General features: G+C 38.6%; 1 protein-coding gene across 2 annotated transcripts in view; it reads left to right on the top strand.

Annotated features, from left to right (window-relative positions):
- The first annotated feature begins 1,621 nt into the window (after window positions 1–1,621).
- Window positions 1,622–24,064, top strand: part of eif4g3b (eukaryotic translation initiation factor 4 gamma, 3b) — a 57,640-nt gene continuing 35,197 nt past the window's right edge. Inside the window, exons 1-5 of one of the 2 annotated variants that reach the window (XM_079589027.1) lie at window positions 1,622–2,281; window positions 5,788–5,845; window positions 9,298–9,465; window positions 12,663–12,755; window positions 13,050–13,082. In XM_079589027.1, the coding sequence (XP_079445153.1) occupies window positions 2,106–2,281; window positions 5,788–5,845; window positions 9,298–9,465; window positions 12,663–12,755; window positions 13,050–13,082 (528 nt within the window). In that variant the 5' untranslated portion in view covers window positions 1,622–2,105. Of the gene's footprint in view, window positions 2,282–5,763; window positions 5,846–9,297; window positions 9,466–12,662; window positions 12,756–13,049; window positions 13,083–24,064 lie in introns of both variants that reach the window. The other variant, XM_079589026.1, reaches the window with a different exon arrangement.

Genomic DNA, 24,064 nt, shown 5'->3' with positions numbered 1-24,064 from the left:
AAGGAAACAAACAATATATAGTAAATAATACTGTAGACAGTGATATTAAGTGCTGTTGTACAGAGGCAGCCAGAAATGTTGTGATATTATAAGTTATAAAATGTTGTGGCTCAGTGAAATGTAACAATGGGCCCAGACCGTGCTGAGTCTGGAGGACAACTGGGAAAATCAAGCTACATCACTGTTGACCTACAAATCTCCAAAATCAATAGGCTTATAGTTAGAGGACAGTTATCATAAAATGAGCTGCATGGCAAAAGATAAGAGACCGGGAATAGGCTATTGTACCAGCTTTCTGTTATCCAGCACAATAAAGGTCTGCCCACTTAATACTGTGATTAATCTTAAAATGTATAAACTGGGGTAACGAAGGAGTAAATGTCACTAAGGCCTTTTAAATCTCACAAAGATGAAAACATTGTTACCAGTCAGTCCTCAACCTTCTGGCATTCATCTTGATTCTGGAATTCAGTTATCATATGCAAAAAGTTTGTTTTTTGAAATAAGATTGACTTTTTACATTAAATAATAGCTTTTACATAAACATTTAGCTAGTCCTACTAACAGAGGTGGGCAGTAACAAAGTAGTAAATTTACTTGAGTAGGCTACTTACGGACACTTTTTGAGTATCTGTACTTTACTTGAGTATTATTTCTTCTGGAAACGTTTTACTTTAACTTAACTTTGAAAGACAAATATCATAGCCTACTTTTTACTCCACTACAATTCTGTCAAGGTCCTAGAAAGTAGCCTAATGTCAGTCAGGGGATGATTTTGGTTGGAAATGAAAGTCGAGTTGACATCAGAACCCGACATCAGATTGACATCAACATCCAATGTCAGACAGACGTTGGATGTTGGTTGGAAAATAAAGTCGGGTGACGTCAGAACCCGGCGTCAGATTGACATCAGAACTCGACGTCGGATTGACGTCAGAACGCGACGTCGGTTTGACGTCAGAAACCATTGTGGACGTTATTGAGTGCACTTATTCAATATCTCACATTCAATCCAACTGGAACTGTGTTCTAGAAATGAATTTGATGATATGAGGTAGGGCAGGCATAGATTCAGAGGCATAAGTAGCCTACAACAATGCAACAAAAATTAAACAATGCATTGACATTTATTTACTTATGTATACTTTTAAAAAGTATAGCCTACTTAAAGTTAAAGTCTACTTTAACTTAAGTATAAATCGGTCTTTACAACTTTAACGGAGTAGGCTAATATTTGACCAGTAGCCTAGTGGGCCTATCTGTACTTTCACTCAAGTAAGGAAGTTGTGTAGGCTACTTTGTCCATCTCGGCCTAATAAATTAATAGGCTATTGATTGCGGAGCTCCCATTCTCTATGCCTATGGATGGAGTCATTCAGGCTGCTCCCTTTATAGAAAGATAAAATGTGTGTTTTTAATTATAAGAGAGCTTTTTTATTATTACTAGTCTAGTCTTTATAATGATTATTAACCTATCATATCAATTTCGTATTTCGTAGATCTCATGGGCTGAAATGCGTGTTCAGCTTTGGACGCAAGACGTCACTGTAACATCACAAATCGGGGCCAAACCGCTCCATAAACACTCGTTGCTAATCTCCGAAGTCTCACGAAAACACCCGAACTGAAACGAAAAATCGGTCCTGTAGGACTGCTGGAGGCGGCCAGCCGGCCACAGCGCCATGTTGAACGGAATCATCACACTCCGTGGATATACTCTCGTCAAAGAGCAGTTGTAAACAAGGTGTTTTTTATTTCCCAAAAGGGGCACACCTATCAAGATCGCCCTGGCAAGAAGAGGCAAACTAGATCCTCGGAAACCCCGGCCGGGGAGGGGGAAAAGCCCCCAACCTTCAGCAATGAAGATAAACCACAATAAGCGCTAGCTGGCTAACTTCAGCCTGCTATTCTCTTAATAAACTAGCTAGCCTGTTAACGTTAGCTCAAGCTTTTCTATCGGCTCAGACACCGGCAAACTGCTCCTGCAAGGCCAGGTGTTGACGTTACTGTCCAGCAATATTTTTTTACGTGCACTGTTTAGCCGCTAGCTAATTTATTTGTAAATATCTGTAAAGCCCTGCGTTTTGAAATTTGTTTTATTTGCGATGAGTTTGCTGCCGAAAGCGGTGTCGAAACCAGCCGCTGCTGCCGCCGCTGGAACTGGACCTGGAACCGGAACCGGGCCGTTACCCTCGAGCCAGCTGCGGGCCACCCTGACCACAGTACCGCTACCGCCGGGGACACCGGTGGCTCAACAGCCTCCGCCAGTGCCGCAGACACAGTATCCTTCTCTGAAAGCATCTGGCTCCATCACAAATATGTGTTTTCCCCCTTCAAAACTTAGTGAGCTCAGCTGCCTGCCTGGACAGTATTTCTAAACATCTAAGGGATTCGATTTGATGCGCATAATGCCAGAAACAGAAACTGCTGTCTAGGCAGGTGGGTCACTAGGTTTTGACAGCGCTAGAGTGTGTTGTACTGTGTACCCGCTAGTGTCAGCACAGCTTTCTGCAATACTAAATGTTTGGTTTGGTGATTTAAGTCCGGTTTTGTTTCTTTCTTGTACATGGAGGTATAACGTTACCACATACCAGTGCAGAAGTAGCAGTGTTTATGTGACTGTCTCAAAAAAAAGCCGAGCTGTCAACACACAGCCTTGGTCTGATCCAGCCGGGCACTAGCTTTATCCGTGTTATTTAAAAAAATAAGATACCGCATTAAAATTATATTTAGATCATAATGTCGTGATTTACTCACATTTTATGTTGTTACAAACCCTTATTACTGAGTAGGGCTGACTTTTGCGAAATACATAGCCTAATAAATGTTGTCACCATTCACTTTCATTGCATGTTTTTCCATACATTGAATGGTGACTAAGTTGTAACACGTCATGAGTGCGAGTAAATTATATTTTTTTTGCACGAACTCTCCCTTTAGGCAAGACACCAAAGGTGAATGGGGTAAAAATAAAAATTCTAATTATATAAAAAATAATATCTCACCTTACTTCCCCTGTTTGGCTGTTAAACGATTAATCGCGATTAATCGCATCCAAAATAAAAGTTTGTGTTTACATAATAAATGTGTGTCTACTGTGTATATAATCTTTTTGTATATATAAATACACACACGTTCATGTATAGATTTAAGAAATTTTTTTTATTTATATATCAATTATTTATAATTTATATATAATATAAATTATATATAAAACTATACAGTATGCAAATATTTCTTAAATACAAACATGTGTGTGTATTTAAATATATAAAATAATTATACACAGTACACACATTTATTATGTAAACACAAACTTTTATTTTGGATAATCGTTTACCAGCCCTAAGATATATATATATATATATACATATATATATATATATATATATGAGAGAGAGAAAGACAGACAATCATGCACATTTCTCTTGGGTTTTATTTTATTTATTATTTATAATCGTGGGAGATTCCCCAAACACATTTACAGTTAATACTTCGTTTCTTTTTTTGACTAGGCTATATAAAAAAATGCATCCTCAATGCACTGGTTTCATTTACGAGTTAGTTGTCATCTACTTGCAAACATAGTTGAGAATTATCTGCTATAAACTCTAACATGAGATATACAGTAAGAGATCAAGCAAATCAGTAGTTGATCTCTTCTATAACTAATGTCAGTCAATATTTGCATTTATTGTTTCTCATATAGCCTAGCACTTTGATTTAAGCAGGCGTTTATTTAGACAATGGCAGAGGAAACCTGTAGAGTAGGCTATAAAGCAATTGAGGATGATTTTGAAGTAAAACAGAGCGAAAACAAGACATTGTTACTGCTGTGTCATTGCAAATGTATATCTGGGTAAATCATACTGCAGCACTAAAAATAATCTGTAACCTACAAACCGGTCGAAACTGTGGCTGTAAAAGGGTGATGTGGTTGTGAAGCTTGAGAATACTGTGAAAGTGTCTTGGCAGCGTGCCAAGGGAAAGTTAAAATGAGTAACTAACAGCTGTTGTTACAGTAAACTGTACACGATCTCTGTTTGAACTCTCTCTCTCTGTGTTGTGTATGTGCCTGTGGTGCAGTGGAGGAGGAAGGGCTTCCCCACCCTCTTAAGTTAACAATAGCCTGGTTGTACAGACAGAACTGAGGCATCACGGATCTGCTGCTGGGCTGGAGATGGAAGACGCATCTCCGTCCTCTGTACTCCAGCAGCATGTTAATACACAATCAGCTTCTTGTGTAGGACAGTTTTGCTGCACCTTTTTGCAGCACGGATGATGATGTTCGTTTGTGCGAGAACCTCATTTCTTAGAGGAATCGTACGGAATGATTCCATCATTCAAAATACACTTTTTATTCAGTGATGTGGAGTGAGGTTGATAATATGGAAGAGTTTTAAGTAGCCTACTATATATGTGAATTGAGGTTGTGAGCTCATAGAGGAACGGGGAAACACTGAAAAATGAGTTGGGGAATGAAAAAAATACATGTTATTTTAAAACATTTCCCTTGTTTTTAAAGACGCCTGTGGAAAAGAGAGCAGGGATTGACACTAACTGTTTCAAAGTGCAAATGTAAGAGAGTTTTAGGTCATTTGATGCATATTGAGCCCAGAACTGTCTTGTCATGTTTGTTGATTATTTACATGTTTTTTAAGCCTGGCAAATCTAAACAATTGCATTTATGTGATGTTTTGAATATTGTTTTTTAATGTATTTAAAAGGTACACATTTTATTAGTTATAACCGATGATATTGGTCTTGCTTGCAACATGATCTGCAGTTTGAGATACAGAAACGTGACAATTCTGCTCATTTAAATATCAAAAGATATTTAAATCAGCTAAATTAAATAATGCAGATTAAATCAGTTAAAAAAAATCTAAAATATTTTTTATTAATGTGAATAATTTATCTTATTTAAAAAGCATGTTTTAATAAGGAAATCCACGTAAAAGGTGAAGTTATCTATGGATAAATGATTTGTGATCATCTATCACTTGAATGTTTGAAAGTGATAAATTAGTGTATGACCATTTTTATGAGAGTTTATAGTATATGTATTATAGCTGTATATTTCTAGCTATTACTGTGTTTTATAAATAAATTTGAAATGAATGTATATTTAAAGATAAAATGTTATATTTCTTTCTGACAGAAGTTTGGAAAAAATAACACTTAATACTTTTATTCAGCGAGGCTGCATTAAATTGATCAATCCTGGCAGTAAAAACATTTACATTATTACATAAAAATCACATTCTATGAATTAAATTTATATATATATATATTAAAATAGAAAACAGTTATTTTTATGTTGTAATAATATTTCACAATATTCAGTTTTTACTGTGTTTTTTTTATTAAACAAATGCAGCCTTGGTGAGCATAAGAGACTTCCTTAAAAAAAAACATGTAAAAAAAAAAAACTTAGAGACCCTAAGGATTTGACCTGTAGTGTGTGCCGGTAATTTTTTTTTTTTTTTTTTAATGGGGCCGGTGAAAATATTGGCAGGGCAAGCAGAAGAGAAAAGTAAGGAGAAGATGAATAATACGGATCTGTCATGCAGAACAGATCTAGGTTATATAACTTTGGAAAAACAAGCTAATTAGCTCATTTGCATATGGATAAATGTGATCTGCTTGACTCTGTCACCTCTTTTCATTTTGATGTTTCTGCGCTTGAATAGTTTCCTTCATGCATCATGTGTGTTCTCCCACCTTGTTGCTGTGTTTGGCCTTAAGTACTTTCTTCCCCAGAGTTTTCCTTAATATCCCCCCTAGGATTCCAAGAGTGGAAGAGCGAATCTACTCCACGCAGCCCGTCACTGCTGTCTACAGTGTGAGTTGAACGATCCATTCCCCTTCTTTACATCTAAACCTGTCATCAGGCGGCTTTACCTTAGATGATCTGAATCTTGCCCCTCATTTCTAAAGATATGACAGGTCCTTTAAAGTATTTTTTATAGAAAGGAAGCCATTGTTTGATTGCTTGGACTCCAAGGGCCGTGACACACTAAGCCGTCGAGTCTTCGATGAATGTCTGTCACCTGTCAGGCTAGTTTTTGCACTGTGTTCCACATGTCGGTTCACGTCGGTCGGTTACTGTCCTCATGCTGAATCGGCGTCTGGGCCATCAGTGAGAGAGATCGCTCTGATTGGCTGTTCAGTTTAGCGAGCAAAGAAGGCTGTACTAATTTTACGTCATCTTACATGAGCACTCAAGTATGTCAATATTTTCATGACAACATGAGCCTCCTGGAATGAAGAAAGTGATCAGCATGATAGATATTCAAAATGATAAGCAAGCACTGCTTTGTTTGCGGTTTGGTTATCTGCAGTCTTAGTTTCGGTTTCCCTTTTTGAATGACGAATATACTGCAGACTATTGATACCTGCTGATATTGAGAACGTAGAACGTACTTATTAGTTGAAAGTCGGCTACAGTCCTTTTGATGTGTTCAAGTGGAGTTTTTGGCCCTGACGCAGCTTACGCAACAGGCGACGAGACAGTCAGCTTTGGTCGCCGCTAGTTCTTTGACGTTGACTTGGTGTGTCACAGCCTTAACTTGGGATCAGACCAAGTTACCCTACCTCTGTAGATGTCCTGTAACAATGTATTATTTGACTCCTAACTGCACTACCACAGTACAGAGTACAGTCATACACATGTGGACCACCACGTGTACAGCTGGAAGCTGTTTACCATAGCTATAGCTAAGTAGGTAATGATATGGGAGGGCTCCAAAAATGGAAAGTCTTATTACTTTCTCTCTTTTAATGTTTCACTCATTTGAAAATTGATTGACAATTGCCCAATTTCTTTTTGTTTTTTCAAAAAACTCACAAATTTGGCTGAAATTGCTTTCTTACTAGTTAATAGTCCAATGAACCATAATCCAGATACTGTCTCTATGTGGTCTTTATGTACACACACACACACACACACACACACACACACACACACACACACACACACACACACACACACACACACACACACACACACACACACAAACTGTTTGAACACAAACTGTTCAAAAGTCTCTTATAGAACAGCATTTATTTGAAATAGAAATCTTTATTAACAATATAAATGTATTTACTGTCAACTTTAAACGGTGTAATGCATCTTAGTTGATAACATTTCTTTAAGAAAAAAATCTTACTGACCTCAAACATTTTAACAGTAGTGTATATACATCCAGGGGAAGTGGGGGAAAAAATATGACATTGATCACATTTATATATTTTAATGAAATTTGAGAGCACTAATATACAGTGTGTATATAATATTAAGGTCGCAGATTTATTGTAAAATCTCAAAAAGTCAAACATTATCCATAGTTACAATAGTTTAATAGTTACAAAAAGTCAATATATTTTATTATATTTTATTCTTGGCTTATGTAGTTTGGAGGGCATGCAGAAAACTCTCATATAAAGTAAAAATGCGGCTGCAAAATCAATCCCAAAGCGCAAATATTCCCGTGTTAAAAAGAAAATTGATTTCTGACAGTTGGCTGGAGTGACGTGAGTTTGAGAGAGCAGGACTGATGATGTTTGAACAGTACTAGGGAAGTGAACGGGTGGGGTGCTTTTTTCTGCTGAGCTGGTCTTTCTCCTGTTCCTGCTTCCTGTGTGGGGTCAGAAAGCCACTCATTCTGGGAGCCACAGAGCTGTGTGTGTGTGATTTCACCCACCCCTCCTTAGTACAGCAGCACCCCACCCTGGAAAAGCCCAGGCTGCTGGGTAAGCTGTGTAATCCCTGCAAATAACTGGGTCATTCTCCACCTGCTGGTGTTGCCTGATGGGAAAGCAGGGAAGCCAGTCGTGTGAAGTTCCAGGTGTTCAGTTCAGAACTGACTGATTGTCATTGGATATGTGGTGTACGACCAAGGTGGAGATGTTTGTTTTACCGCAAGCTCCTTCCAGAGGAACACGTCTGGCTCGCAGATGCCCGTGTTTTAGCCCCTCGGAGTGGGTAAAAACTGTGCGCTCTCTGTTTGAAGCCTTTGATCTGCAAGGAAGACGACAGGACTGCACGTTTCCCGTTTTCTTTGATGAGTTAAGGAGTTGCTTTGCCTAGTTAATCTCATTATCAGTTTCTGCCCCACATTTACAAGTTATAATTACAGCAGCAACTTTGAAAATCCAGGGAGAACTAACAATGACACTCACTCTCTCCAATGCCTTGGATGGAGCTGCTGCTGTAATGAGTGTTCACTGGAGAATTTCATGTGGCGACTACACGATCTAGTCTACAGTACACAGGAATAAAGCTTACTTTCTATTGTTTAACACTATTTGGGTTTTGTTCATAGTTAATTCATCAGTGATCATCAGTGACCATGAGGAAAGCCGCCTCGGACCATGGTGTTAAAATTGACGTAATGTAAAATAATGTTAACCAATAGCCAAATAGCTATTGATTTGTTTGGGATTACTGTTGCAGCTAATATACATCACTGTTCAGTAAGCTTTATTGATTTATTTTAAAGAAATTACCGTAATACTTTTATTTAACAAGGACACATTCAAAAGTGCATAAAATTACAAAAGATTTCTATTTCAAGTAAATGCTGTTCCAGGCTTTCTATTTGTCCTGGAAAAAAAGTATCCTGGGTTCCAGAAAAATATTAGGCAGCACAACTGTTTTCAATATTAACAATAATAAGAAATGTTTCAGCATGAAATTAGCATATTAGAATGATTTCTGAAGGATCATGTGACACTGAAGACTGGAATAATAATGCTGAAAATTCAGCTTTGGCACCACAGGAAACAGTTATTTTAAGTTATATTAATGTTTTCACAATGTGACATTATTTTTCAAATAAACATTTATCAAATAAACGCAGCCTTGGTGAGCATACGAGACTTCTATCAAAAACATAAAAAATTCTTACCAACCCCACACTTTCAAACAATAGCATAGCTTCTCTTAATATCAAAATAATTAAATTGTGGTACATATGAATGTACAGAAAGTTACATCAATATATTAAAAAAATTACATTCTATTTGAGGGATGAACTTTAACCTTCAGACTTCCTGGTCACAAAGCATCCTCAAATGTGGGGTTTCAGGAGATAACTAATCCTCTAAACCAGGTTTTTGGCCACTTCTTGTATTTTTAATCCAACTCTCATTTAATATTGTTTTATTTGGTATCCTGTTATGCTACCAAAGTGAAATGGGTTTACGGATGTCATTTCATGTTGACTTCAAAAACAGTGATGCTTGTTTTGACTGACTCTTCAGTGTTGACAGTTTTTTTCTTTGTTTTCTCAGGTACAGAGATCCCCATACACAGCACATGAAATCAACAAGGGACACCCTAACCTAGCGGCCACACAGCCAGGTCACGCTTCCTCCCCTGGACTCTCTCAGGTATCAGTTTCAACAGTATCCACTGCGCATCTGTATGGTCACCCTAAAGGATGGGAGGCAGGAGGAGGGGTGAGTGCACCCGCACAACTGCCTGAGTGTTTGTATGCTTGGTAGGGCTGGGCAATATATTGAATATTTGTAATGTTGATAACATAGAAATAAAAGTAAGCAACATTCTGAATACTGCAAAGATTTTATTGCAGTTTTAATTTGACTGTTAAGGGAGAGTTCACTCAAAAATTACAATTCTGTCATTTCACCCTCATGTTGACTTTGATTCATCTCGAAACAGAAGTGAAACTGTTTTTTATTAAAAGTCCATTCCACCTAAACTTAGACACTTCAAACATTTAATAAAGACATTGTAAAAATGTCTTGAGCTCTTTAATCCAAGTATTCTGAGGAGACATGATCGTTTTATATGATTTGAGCACGGTTGAGCTTCTGTTTATCATATTTGATGTGCTCTATGTATTTGTGTTGATCAGTGTTTATACATGAATGAAAGCCTAAATAAAATCAGGTATATAAATCGATGAAAGAATTTTTAGTGAACTTAACCCTCTAAGTCTAAATATTATTGGGTGCTACTTGTGTCTTGCAAGTGTTTGCAAAACTTTTTGAATCTACTTTGAATTTTTCCAGGTGCCATTTGGTCAAATTGATGGGTCCTTTGATTTAAAAAGAAACCACTATTTAAGCATATTTGAAGCAAATACATTAATATTGTTCTAATGAATGCTATCTAAAGACTCTAAATACTGCCCAGCCCTAATGCCTGCCACCATTACTCAACACTTCACTGTTTGGTTGTCTTTTTCTCACAGATACATTACACACAGATAAAGAATCTTTAGAGGTCAGGAGGAAGGTATCTCAGATAATTGGATGCTGACGTCGAAGATTTCCTATGAAACGTGATGCATCACTGATTTCCGTGGTTAATCATTTCTGATCTGTAAAAACACTGATTCTAGTGTTTTTTTTAGACAGGACTTAAAGCCTAGTGTGTTTCCTTGGGTTAAGGCGGATTTGATCGCTTTTCTGCACTCAGCGAAAATCTGTTTGAGACCTGACTGCAGATAGGATTGTAAGTTTACATAATCTTTGGGAACCTGCTGTGCTGGCTGTCAAACAGAAAGCAGTGCGTCTTAAATAAAGCTGGCGAACTAATAAGATGCTTGACATATAGTTGCTAGACTCCTCTCTCTTCTGTGATGTTGGTCTGTATTGTTGATACTTGATTGAGACCCAGCTTATCTGTATGCCGCATGTTCTCTATCATAATTAGCCTGCGGGGAAGTTATTACTTGTTTGTCATGGTGTAAGTATGCACATTACCGGTGTGTAGACTAGCGCCCTGTCACGCAAACACACACAGACAACATTCACGCTGTGCCCGGTGGACTCTGCCACAGGAATAGAAAGTCTGTCAGGGTGACTCAGCTGTTCTCAAGCTTATCTGTCTAAGACCAGCGCTCACATTTCCACTCCAGTCCTGCACCGCACTGCCGGCACGACTGCCTATTAATAGGCTAATAGTGCTCCAAAGGCTAAACCTTAATTACCGATTAAAACATGTGCATGTGAATGCAGAGGAAGAATCGGTGTGGTTTGTGGATGTCAGAGGTAAATAGAGGATTCTGGCATTTTATTTCTACCATGTGGGCGGTACCGTTCTACCACTGTTTCTAGAGTGTAAGAATGCTGCACTCAAAAGATAGAATAATGGCAAGCAATCACATCTCGACTCCCTGTGGAGGTTTGATGTGATGTGGCAGTGCTTAGCACCGCTTCTGACACTCATAATTGAAGCTAATAACATCGACAGAGACGCTAAGCATTAAATATTTTCATGATACAATCAATGAACCATTGAATACAATACAAATTGTTTTGGCTGCATGCAAAAACGAACACAGCTTGATCATTGTAGTCTGATTCATGAACAATGTCTCCCATAGTCTGGCAGATAAAAATAAACAGTAGGCTAAATAAATGACTCTCAATTGATTAGTTAGAAAGTGCGCATCAAATATGATAACACAAAAGCTCAAACGTTTGTGTGTGATGCACTAGAACAGGCATCATTGGTTCTCGAGCTTCTTCTTTTCCTTTTTTCCTCCAAGTTGAATTTTTATGTTTGTGTGTATTTATTGAATGTTGAATGCCATGAAATAGCCCATGAACCTGAAATGGCAATACACTTAAATACTACTACTACACTACCATTCAAAAACCATAATATTGTTAAATTACTATTTAAAATAACTCTTTTAGAATTTGTATACATTTAATGTAATGTATTCCTGTGATGACAATGCTGAATCTCCAGCTGCCATTAGTTTTCAGTGTCACATGATCGTTCAGAAATCATTCTAATATGCTGATTTGGAATCTTTGGAGTCTTACTTTGAACATGTTCAATTCTAGATTAAAGTTCTAGTTTTTTTATAGTAAAAGATATTTATAGATGTATTATAGATAGATCATCCTCATTGTCTAATAACTGTTCTTTCTGATTTCGAATTTTGAAACAAATATTGGTGTAAATAATAAGTGTTAGTTTACTTAATGTACTTTTACACAAATCTTATTTGCTGGACTTACGTTTGCTAAATATATGTATTTGCATCAGCCACTAAAAAACCCATTCTGGTTGTCCCCTGTTTAAAATATTGGCATATTAGATACCTGAAATAACAAAACTTTATATATATAATACTGTTCAGCCAATCATCTTTGGATCCTTTCAGGAAAACCGAAAAGTTTTAGGTTCAAACCTCACACTGGACAACCCACGAGCGATCACTGTTCTGCCCTTGAGCAAGGTAGACTGACAGCAAAATAAATGTACTCTAAGTTGATTTGAATGAAAGCATCTAAAACTCTGTTCTGCAGCTCTGTTCTGCCATCCTGTATACTTCAATATAGTAATCTGAACCCAGTGACACACAAACGCTCTGTTTGCTCCCACTCACGTCTGCTCAGGACTACGCCTCTTATTTCTCTCTCCCTTTCTCTGCCTTGAAGCAGTGTTGAGGAGATGGCAGATTTGTCAGTGTCAGCAGACCGCAGTGTTTGCAGTGGCAGGGAGTGGACACATTCACTCTGTCACCCACACTTACGCAGCACACGCTCACTCAGCTGTAGGGATTTTATCAGAGAAGGTAACACTCACATCCATCCTAACTGCTGTTTCTCCTCCTCCTCCTCCGCCGGTGGTCGTTCCACCTCGACCTGTCTGGGACCCCGTGACTCTGCAGTCTCTGTACACACCGGGGCAGAATGCCGGCACGACCCCTCTGGTCTACTCTTCGCCAAACCAACCAATGAACGCACAGCCTCAGAGCCGCCCGGTGAGTGTCCGTGACTTCATCATGATAACATGTAATCTTTTCAAATTAGACTTCTGTTAGAAATGCTTCCTTTCTGCGAAGTGCTATGCTGTTGTTTATAGTGTGGTTTTTGATGGTCAGGTGGTGCTGTGTGTATATGGTACACATAACATGCCTTGCATCATTACTTCTTCTTTGGAAGTACGCTGCATATGCCATGCACAGCTTGTGGTTTATGTGTTTGTGGGTGATCATTCTTACCTTTTTTCTCTCTGATTCTCTCCCTCTGCCATGCCACTCTTTGCCTTCAATCAGTTTGCCACTGGGCCTCGTCCTACCCATCACCAGGTAATGCACGCATATTCATGGCCTTCTTTTACACATCTCGTAAGCTTCATTATGTTTCTTAGACTAAAGTAACACATTGACACCGAAAACTGGAAATGTTTCGGTCCTGAATGTACTGGAGCTGTAAACAATCTCTCAGTAATGTCCGCTATGGCAGTGGTCATTGGTTCCCAACATTTTAGGCCCTCCTATCTAAACTGATGTTGTACATCTTTATTTTTAGTGCATTTTAATTTAGATTAAATTGATAAAACTACATTTAAATAATTTTTAGACTTTTATGGAGCCCCCTTAGAAGCTTCCCGAGGCCTGTAAGTTTAATAGCAAACAAACACTACGAAACTGAATTCATAATTGCACTTATTTAAAGTGAAAATGTACCCAAAATAAAAATTGTCATTATTTACTCGACCTCATGTCATTCTTAGTGTTTTTTTCCCAATGGGGTCTAAAGCTCTTCAAATTTGTGTTTCATAATAGGAAGGAATTTAAACAGGTTTGAAATGACACGAAGGTGATTAAATGATGACAAAATGTAACTTTTTGAGGTCACTGTCCCTTTAAGGACCTACAACTAGTTGACTTATAAGTGACACCAATAATTGAGCATGAAAACAATGATCCATCATGGTCATGCATTGTGACTTCGCAGAATTTAAAACTTTGTCATTGATTCTGCAAAGTGATTTTTAGCAGTATCTTGCAATCCAGTTAGTCAGACAGCAACTTGTCTGAGGCAGATAAAACAGCAAGACAGATGCGGTAATCTATTGTAGAAGAAAGTCATACAGGTTTGAAACAACATGAGAATGAATAAATGATGGTGAACTAACTTTACAACATCAAATGGCAACAAACTTCGGTCTTGTAGTGTGCTTAGTGTATTAGAGGATGTGTCTAGTCCATTGTGAGCTTGACTAGATACATGATTTACTACAATCAGGGTTCACGCTCTCCGGCTCTTAGAGCAGTTCCAACACACACTCACAGAAACACACATTCAAAAATAAACGTCTGGAAACACAGTTTTCATTTCAGAACAGTTTGTGTAATTTGTTGTAAATATTTGCTGGAAATATTAGATGTATAATTCTGGCTGAAAATGTGACCAATGATCAAAAGTTGACTCAGTAATGACCTTTTAATTGACATCTGAACTTAAGACTATGTAAATATAAAGTTAAGGTCAGAATTTAAGGCTGAACAAGTGAATGTTCACTGTGCAATACATGGAATCACAAACAGAAATCTTTCACTTATCTGAAGTACCCCCCTGTGTTTTTTTAAAATAATTGTTCATCCAAAAATGAGAATTCATGTCATTCCAATCTTGTATGCTTTCTTCCATGAAACAATTAAGGAGAAGTTTTGGAGTATGTTCGCGCTGCTTTGTTCCATACAAATTAGGCTAGATGGTGACCGGAAGCTAAAAAAAAAAGACACAAAGGCATCATTAGAGCAGTTAATACAACTTTTTTCACTGTAGTATAAGTAATATGCTAACTTGATGTCTGCTTGAAATATAACAGATGAAATAATGATCTTGTTGTGTGAATTTTCCCTTTACAGGTAGGGTAGGTAGGATTTATATAAAAACTTTTTACCAAATTTGATTAAACTTTCTATATATATCAATGCATAATTAAAATGTAAGTACTCTGATAAAAAGAGTATAAAAATCGAGTGACTCTAGACTGTTTAATCTTCATTAAACACAGCTCATTATTTCCATTCGGGACGAATCACAGGATTGGCTTGCGCGACTGTCACTCTCCGTCGCCATGACTACCGCGCTATTACTGGCTCTGCCCACGTGCGCGCAGTCGCGCACCCGTTTTTAGGTGGGAGTGAATGGAATTAATGAGCTGTGCTTATAGAAGATTAAATACACTAGAGTCACTCAGTTTTTCATACTCTCTATTTCAGAGTACTTGCATTTTAATTATGCATTGGTATATAAAGACAGTTTAAACAAATTTGAATAAAAGTTTTTTTTAGACAATTCTGACCTACCCTACCTTTAAGTAATGCTAACCTAAACATGAGTTACACAACTTCTTTTGCTGTTTTTAATTGTATCAGGGTCATGTCTAGGGGGCGCCAAGTTAAGGCGCAGGCGCCGGCGTCTCCGTGTCGTGATTATCTGCTAGTCTGCTAGGCTATATTTACTTTTTATTTATTAAATCCAGGAAATTGGTTAATGAAACATTGATTCAAATTAAGATACAATTAATACAAAACGAAATTCGCTTTAAAGAAAGGCTTTGTGCTTTCCGTTTGAGGTCTCTGTGAACGTTTTAAATTCTTTTAGTGCTGCTTTCAGAGCGGTCGCGTCCGTAACGGAGAACTGTCACGTAGCCTAACATTGTTTTTTCCTCATAAATGCGAACACGAAAAATAAAAGACAAAATACTTTAAAAAAAAAGACAAACCATAGGCTACATTTTTGGGAAAAAATATTTGGATTTATAGCCTAGCGTTTAAAAAAATAAAATTGATCGATTTATAGCGTTTTGGGGAAAAAAATAACTTTGAATTTATCATCAACAACATTGTAATAATACACAATAATAATTTCCAACCTATCCCTTGCTGCCACTGAAAAAAAAAAAAATCCGACCCATGACCTCAACTGACAACCAACCGGAACCAAACTTTTTTTTAATGCCTAACCATGTATTTATATTAAAATCTGATTCGCAAACATTTTAAATTAAAACTTAAAATTGACAAAAACAGCAGACTCATACCTTTTCTTTTGCATTTAAATTGTAATACAAATCCTGTAGATAGATAGGCACTTGATGTATCAGGGACCTGATGAAATCCATGAATACTACAATAGTTCACAAAAAGGGTAAAATAATAATAATATTTGCATATGGCAAGCACCACAAAAAAAAAAAAAACTATATTTAAAAAAAGTTATGTTGCCTCTGCTAATCATATCATAATTTAAATTCTTATAGTTTCACAAAAATATGCACTAAAACAGATCGTGTGTAGTAGCTATAGCATAATTTTGCACCGAGTTTTTCAATTATTTATGTTGCCCCCCCAAACAAGCCAAATGCCCCCCCAAACATGACATCCTGGTTGTCACGGGTATGGTGCGGATGAAGACAGGCAGAGGCACAATAGTTCCAATTCAAGCATTTACTACAACAAACTCACACAACTGGTACAGGCAGACGGGTAACACACAGTAACATATACAAACATTGACCGACAACTGAAGGGAGAAAGACAGGAACTTAAATACACAGATGACAACGAGTGACGACAGGTGAAGACAATGAAGGGTGATTAACTGATTAACTAGACAGGTGATGAAAATGAACTAATGAAAATGACGACAGAGAGGAAGAAAAACACTGAATGAGAAAAAACAACCTAAAAGTCCATGGACACAACAGAAAACACATTAACAATGTGACAGAACCCCCCCTCCCCCCAGGCGCGTCCTCGCGCCGTAAAACATCCAAAGGGGTGGGAGGGTGGGCGCCCTGGAGGCTGATGGACAGGTGGCCGATCTGGAGCAGGAAGCCTCCAGGGCGGAGCAGGACGTGCAGGTGGCCAGGGCGGAGCAGGATGAGGGCGTGGCCATGGCGGAGCAGACGGACCCTCAGGCGTCCATGGCGGTGAGGACCCTTCGGGCGGCCATGGCGGTGAGGACCCTTCGGGCGGCCATGGCGGTGAGGACCCTTCGGGCGGCCATGGCGGTGAGGACCCTTCGGGCGGCCATGGCGGTGAGGACCCTTCGGGCGGCCATGGCGGTGAGGACCCTTCGGGCGGCCATGGCGGTGAGGACCCTTCGGGCGGCCATGGCGGTGAGGACCCTTCGGGCGGCCATGGCGGTGAGGACCCTTCGGGCGGCCATGGCGGTGAGGACCCTTCGGGCGGCCATGGCGGTGAGGACCCTTCGGGCGGCCATGGCGGTGAGGACCCTTCGGGCGGCCATGGCGACCGTGTCGGAAGGGCCTCCACGATCCCCTCAGAGGACTTATTGCCCCCCCCCAAAATTTTCTTGGGGAGGTCAGCACTGGACTGGACCAGCGGCGAAGGCACTGGGCTGGACGGGACCGGCGGCGAAGGCTCTGGGCTGGACGGGACCAGCGGCGAAGGCTCTGGGCTGGACGGGACCAGCGGCGAAGGCTCTGGGCTGGACGGGACCAGCGGTGCAGGAAGCTCTGGGCTGGACGGGACCAGCGGTGCAGGAAGCTCTGGGCTGGACGGGACCAGCGGTGCAGGAAGCTCTGGGCTGGACGGGACCAGCGGTACAGGAAGCTCTGGGCTGGACGGGACCAGCGGTGCAGGAAGCTCTGGGCTGGACGGGACCAGCGGTACAGGAAGCTCTGGACTGGACGGAACCAGCGGTGCAGGAAGCTCAGGGCTGGACGGGACCAGCGGTGCAGGAAGCTCTGGGCTGGACGGGACCAGCGGTGCAGGAAGCTCTGGGCTGGACGGGACCAGCGGTGCAGGAAGCTCTGTGCTGGGCAGCGATGAGGGCTCTGTGCTGGGCAGCGATGAGGGCTCTGTGCTGGGCAGCGATGAGGGCTCTGTGCTGGGCAGCGATGAGGGCTCTGTGCTGGGCAGCGATGAGGGCTCTGTGCTGGGCAGCGATGAGGGCTCTGTGCTGGGCAGCGATGAGGGCTCTGTGCTGGGCAGCGATGAGGGCTCTGTGCTGGGCAGCGATGAGGGCTCTGTGCTGGGCAGCGATGAGGGCTCTGTGCTGGGCAGTGATGAGGGCTCTGGCGCAGGATCAGCGGCCTCTGGCGCAGGATCAGCGGGCTCTGGCGCAGGATCAGCGGGCTCTGGCGCAGGATCAGCAGGCTCTGGCGCAGGATCAGCGGGCTCTGGCGCAGGATCAGCAGGCTCTGGCGCAGGATCAGCGGCCTCTGGCGCAGGATCAGCGGGCTCTGGCGCAGGAAGCTCTGGGCTGGACGGGACCAGCGGTGCAGGCGGCTTGGAGCTGGACGTCAACCGTCCAGGGTCGAAGAGGGACCAAAGCGGAGAATGGTGTCGGGGTCCATCTCGACCACCGCCTCTACTGCGGCCTCCACGGGTCCCGCGAAATCTGGCCAGACGGGTTCCCTCAAACGACCCTCCATGGGCAAAGGCTGGGAGATCTTGGCTCTCCTTGGCCAGGACGAAAATTTTTACCCATTCGTCCATTTTTAGGGGGGTCGGTCAATCTGTCACGGGTATGGTGCGGATGAAGACAGGCAGAGGCACAATAGTTCCAATTCAAGCATTTACTACAACAAACTCACACAACTGGTACAGGCAGACGGGTAACACACAGTAACATATACAAACATTGACCGACAACTGAAGGGAGAAAGACAGGAACTTAAATACACAGATGACAACGAGTGACGACAGGTGAAGACAATGAAGGGTGATTAACTGATTAACTAGACAGGTGATGAAAATGAACTAATGAAAATGACGACAGAGAGGAAGAAAAACACTGAATGAGAAAAAACAACCTAAAAGTCCATGGACACAACAGAAAACACATTAACAATGTGACACTGGTAACCCCTCTGTATTGTATTTTTTTTTTTTTTAGGGCTGTCAAAAGATTAATCGCGATTAATCACATCCAAAATAAAAGTTTGTGTTTACATAATGTGTGTATACTGTGTAGAATTATTATGTATAAATACACACACATTCATGTATATATTTAAGGAATAATTGCATTTATATACTGTATATACATTTATATAATTTATATTATATATAAATATAATCAATTTTTCTTAAATATATACATGATTGTGTGTGGTTTCATATATATAAATAATTATACACAGTACAAACACATATATTATGTAAACACAAACTTTTATTTTGGATGCGATTAATCTTTTGACAGCCCTAATGTAACACTTGTTACACGTTATATGTGGTCACCATAGTAATAACTATAAATTATGCATAATTACACGGTTTACCCTAAACCAATACCTTGTCTTAACCCTAAAATAAAGTGTAACCATTATTTTGAAAGTATTACACATTTTTATTTCATTCTGCATTTATATTTGTAACACAATCATCATTTGCATTTAACACTAGCACTATGTGTCTTCATCTGGGTGTGTGTTTCCTCCTTTGAATTATTATCCTGTGATTCATCCAACCTACAGTGAGCTTTGAACTTCTGTCTCTTTAAATATAGTCAAAGGAGCTCGTTTCTGTTCAAGACTTTCTCTTTTTTCAGTTTGTTGTGAGCGTCTGTGAGGGTTAGCGGATTTCAGGTCCTGCTTCTTGTGTGTTGCCACATAAAGATGATGTCACTTGGCTACCTAAAAAGCAGAGCATAGTGCCCTCTTGTTTTGTAAATGGCTTTCCCTGAAGGAAAGGCTCTTTGCATGCTCTGTACTGCAGATCTCTCCTTAAGTGTGTGTGTGTTAGTCTCTCTCTATCCCTCCATACCAATTAGTGCATTATCCCATGAGCTTCTTCTCTCTCTTTCCTGCTTCAATATTCAAGGGAGGATTCAGACCCATTCAGGTAATTTGCAGTCTTGAGGAAAATACATGGCATGAAGTCCTCTTGTTTCTCTCTCAACATCACCTTCCTGCTTCCCTGCCCAGTCAACTGCACTGCAGCTACCCACCCCAAAGACAGCCGAATCCTCCATTTCAGTTTACCCCTCCTCTGTATATGTACATGTTGGTCTGATTTGACTTTTTGAAAGTGCTTGCTGTATTTTTATTTTGTTAGGTTTGCATGTAGAACGGTTTCTTTCTATATGCATTGATTGCTCCCTGTTGGAGCTGCTTGTCGGCGGGTGGATTCTCTTCTCTGCAATGGAAACATTACTGCTAAAATGCAGACATTTAGCCTCTGTGTGTCTGTTATTTGAGGATTTTCATGCTGTTTTTCAGCTGGTAGACATTGATTTCTAACAGCTTTAGTGACATGCTTATTGACCTAAGGATTTTTTTTTATTGCACCAACGGTCATGAACACTAGTCAAAAAAGATGCTATTAAATTGTTTTAATTAAAACATGAATTTTTTTTTGAGCAAATTGAATTAGCTTGTTCAGGATTGATCTGCTTGTACTGGAAGATCTGAACACTGGTGAACTGAATTATTTGCTCTGATAGCAGGTTCATTTGCAACATATACACGATTCATGTTTTTTAAGGAAGTCTCTTATGCACACAATGGCTGTTTGATCAAACTGCAAAATACAGTTACAGTAAAATACCTGTTTTCATATATTTTAAAATGTGATTTGCTTTGAAGGCAAAGCTGAATTTTCAGCATCATTACTTCAGTCTTCAGTTTCACATGAAATAAATAATTATTCTAATATGCTTATTTGGTGCTGAAGAAACATTTCTCATTATTATCAATGCTGAAAACAGTTGTACTGGTTCAATTTGTGTAAAGCATGATAATTGGATTCTTTAATGAACAGAAAGTTCAAAACAACAGTATTAATATCTTTTAATACTGACCACAAACTTTTGAATGGTAGTATACATAAAAACAGCAAATGTGTAACTCAGGTTTTCATAATTGCAGTGGTTCCAAATCCTGGTACTACAAAAATAAATAAAAGAACTACGCAGTATATCGCTATGTCTACACTACTACATTTTGTCCTGCGAAAACAGAGCTTTTTGAAGATGCTCTCCCAAGTAAATACATTTGAAAATATGTCGATTTTTACTTAATTTTAATTGTTTGATATGTTTAAAATTCTACAATTCTGGTTAAATTTGGTCAGTTGCTTTTTGGTCATTTTGCGCATTGTCATAAAGTGAATGTAATTTTTTACAGAATTATATGCCTTTTAAATAAAGCAAAATAAAATGGCGCTAAAAAATTATTGAGAAAAATGAACCTACTTTCAGATCTTTCAATCAGGAAGAAGTAATTAATCCTTAAACATGACAAGTATCCACAAAAGTGTCAAAAACTATGAGTGCTTATTTTGTCAATGGGAAAGAGAGGACGCTCACTGTGTTCATGTTCTCCAGTACATGTGAAACGTTACAGTCCTACTTTTGACTTATGGAAGTTGACGCTTTAGTGCTATTAGGTATTGTTTGTGAACCATAAACTTTTGTTACACTCATGACCAAATAACCGGTTTCATTAACCATACTCTAGCAATAAAGGAATACATTATAAAGTAATTCAGTGATGTCGTGAAAGGGTATAACATTAATGCATTGTTGTTGTTGTCTAAAACTGGATCGTATCATTGGATTAAAACAGCTTTCAGTCTTCTCATTAAAAGCATCATTGTATCTGTACATGATAGAACAGTCAGCCTGGCTGAAGAAGATCTGCTCCACTTGTCCTTACAATTTATGTTAAAAAAAAAGCCGCTTAGCAGAGTGATATTAAAATAATCTCTAGGCTCGTAATATTAACTTAATAATGTGATGTGGCATTGAGACTGTCAGGAACTCATTCTGTTGAATAAAATGGAAAGACCACAATGCCATGGACTGCAGCATTACTATGTTAAAAGTAGTTTCAGGCCAGGGAATGAAATTTGGTAAAAAGAAAAAGTTTTCATTCAAAAACAATAATTTTTACAATCCTTTCTCTAACAGAAAGGAAAATGATAATATTCTTTGTCAAGGATTGTGCAGTTAATGCCTGAAAGAGAAATGTATTACTTTAACATTCAATAACAGAATTTTGACATGCAATTCAGGTTTAATTCAATATAAATGATGATGGATATTGTAAAAGGACATATAAAATATTTTAGTCAAAATTGAAGTCTAGATATCATTTTATTAATGTCAACTTAAGAAAGAATAAATATATAAAAATACTATAATATTAATTGAAGTGAATGAATCAAGCCATTTTTAAAAATGACTTAGGAAGTTTTTAGTAAATGATTTAGTAAATGCATTTTTCTTTGAATAGACTATACAGTATATGTATATTTGACATTTCTCTGGGTTTATCTGTCACCTTGGATGGAAATATCTAATTGAGCTTGTCACAGTGCCTTATGGAATTGCCTTCTCTTTAAAGCATGTGATATTTGGCCAAAAGAAGGTATCCTAAAAGGCATAATCATGATGCCTAACTGTTTGCAACAGCATTTGCATTGGAAGTGTTCATCAACGATGCCTTAAAATGATTTTGGGACAGAGCTGCTGGTTACTAATCATCGGTGCCAGTTAGAGTAATACTAAATCTGCCGATATATAGTACAGCTACTGTGTTCAAATAGCAACACACTGACTGTCCTTAAGGAAACTCTGCTGTATTGGCCACACCCACGGTGTCGAATTGCTGTGCTTTTGGTTTACTTTCAGCATCAGAGAGCTCAAGACTGTTTTCCTGTGACTGGCTTCTCCTTCCTGCTTTAGTAATCAAAATCATTTGTAATTAACTGTACTTTAGGGTATAGGCTGATTCAAACTTTGTAAATGTTTGGTATCTTTTTTCATTACGTCAATCTCAAGTGAATTGACTTGTTTATTTACATTTATTCATTTGCAAATGCTGTTATCTTATATCTCAATATATTATATAGCATGATAATCATATATCAACAATTTGGCTCACAACTGCAAATATATGTGACCCTGGACCATAAAACCAGTCACATGGGTCAATTTTTTGAAATTGAGATTTATACATCACATGAAAGCTGAATAAATAAGCTTTCCGTTGATGTATGATTTGTTATGATAGGACAATATTTGGCCGAGATACAACTATTTGAAAATCTGGAATCTGAGGGTGCAAAGAAATCGAAACATTGAGAAAAATTTGCCTTTAAATTTGTTCATTTATGTTCGCGATTGTGCTGCATTCACTCAAAAAAATTAATGTTTTATATATTTACGGTAGGAAATTTACAAAAGATCTTTACTTAATATCCTAATGATTTTTGGCATTAAAGAAAAATCTATAATTTTGACCGATACAATGTATTGTTGGCTATTGCCACAAATATACCCGTGCGACTCGAGACTTTTGTGATCCAGGGTCACATATTATCTGATGGTTGTTATTAAACCAGATTATGTTACGAATTGATGTTTTGTTTTTTAAAGAAGTCTCTATTTTCATCAAAGCTGCATGTATACAGTAAAATATTATGATATTATTATAATTTCAAATGACTTTTATAATTTTAATATATTTTAAAATGTAATTTATTTCTGTGATGGCAAAGCTGAATTTTCAGCATCATTACTCCAGTTTTCTGGTTCACACGATCCTTCAGAAATCATTCTAATATGCTGATTTGGTGCTCAAGTAATATTTCTTATTATTATCAATGTTGAAAACAGTTGTGCTGCTTGATCGTTTTTGAAATATGAATTCTTTGATAAATAGAAAGTTCAAAAGAACAGCATTTATTCACAAAAGAAATCTTTACTGTCACATTTGATCAATAAAATGTGTCCTTGCTGAATAAAATTATTAATTTCTTACTTAAAATCTTACTGACCCCGAACTTTTGAAAGGTGTTTTTTTTTTTATCAGAAATATCTAAAACGGGTTAAACTTACATTTATTGTACAAAGTGCAACCAAACTGCATTTGCATTACTAAGCACACAGATTAGGAGTCAAGTCACCTTTATTTATATAGCGCTTTATACAATACAGATTGTTTCAAAGCAGCTTTACAGTGATATTATGCATTTTTGGCTGTTGTTCAGCTGAAGTCAGTTCCACTGTAAAGATCATCAATTATTAAATTAGTTCCTTTCATCTATAAAGCAGTTCTGCAAAAAATTATGTCATCATCCACCTCAGTTCAGTTCTTATACAACAGCGTCAGATCAATCATTTTGTTGAATATTAAGTGTGGAGTTACACCCGTATTTAGCCGCAGTGTGTACGTGGCCCTTATGACCTTTTGACACATTTATGCATCGTTTAGTACACTGAGGAACTGGGAAACTTGTCAGTTTGGATGAAAATTGATGATTCACTGTTGATGTTTGGCATTTGCACATACATA

Source organism: Phoxinus phoxinus (assembly GCF_949152265.1).
Source record: "Phoxinus phoxinus genome assembly, chromosome: 18".
NCBI classification, from domain to species: domain Eukaryota; kingdom Metazoa; phylum Chordata; class Actinopteri; order Cypriniformes; family Leuciscidae; genus Phoxinus; species Phoxinus phoxinus.
This window is presented reverse-complemented; position numbering and strand designations above follow the sequence as displayed.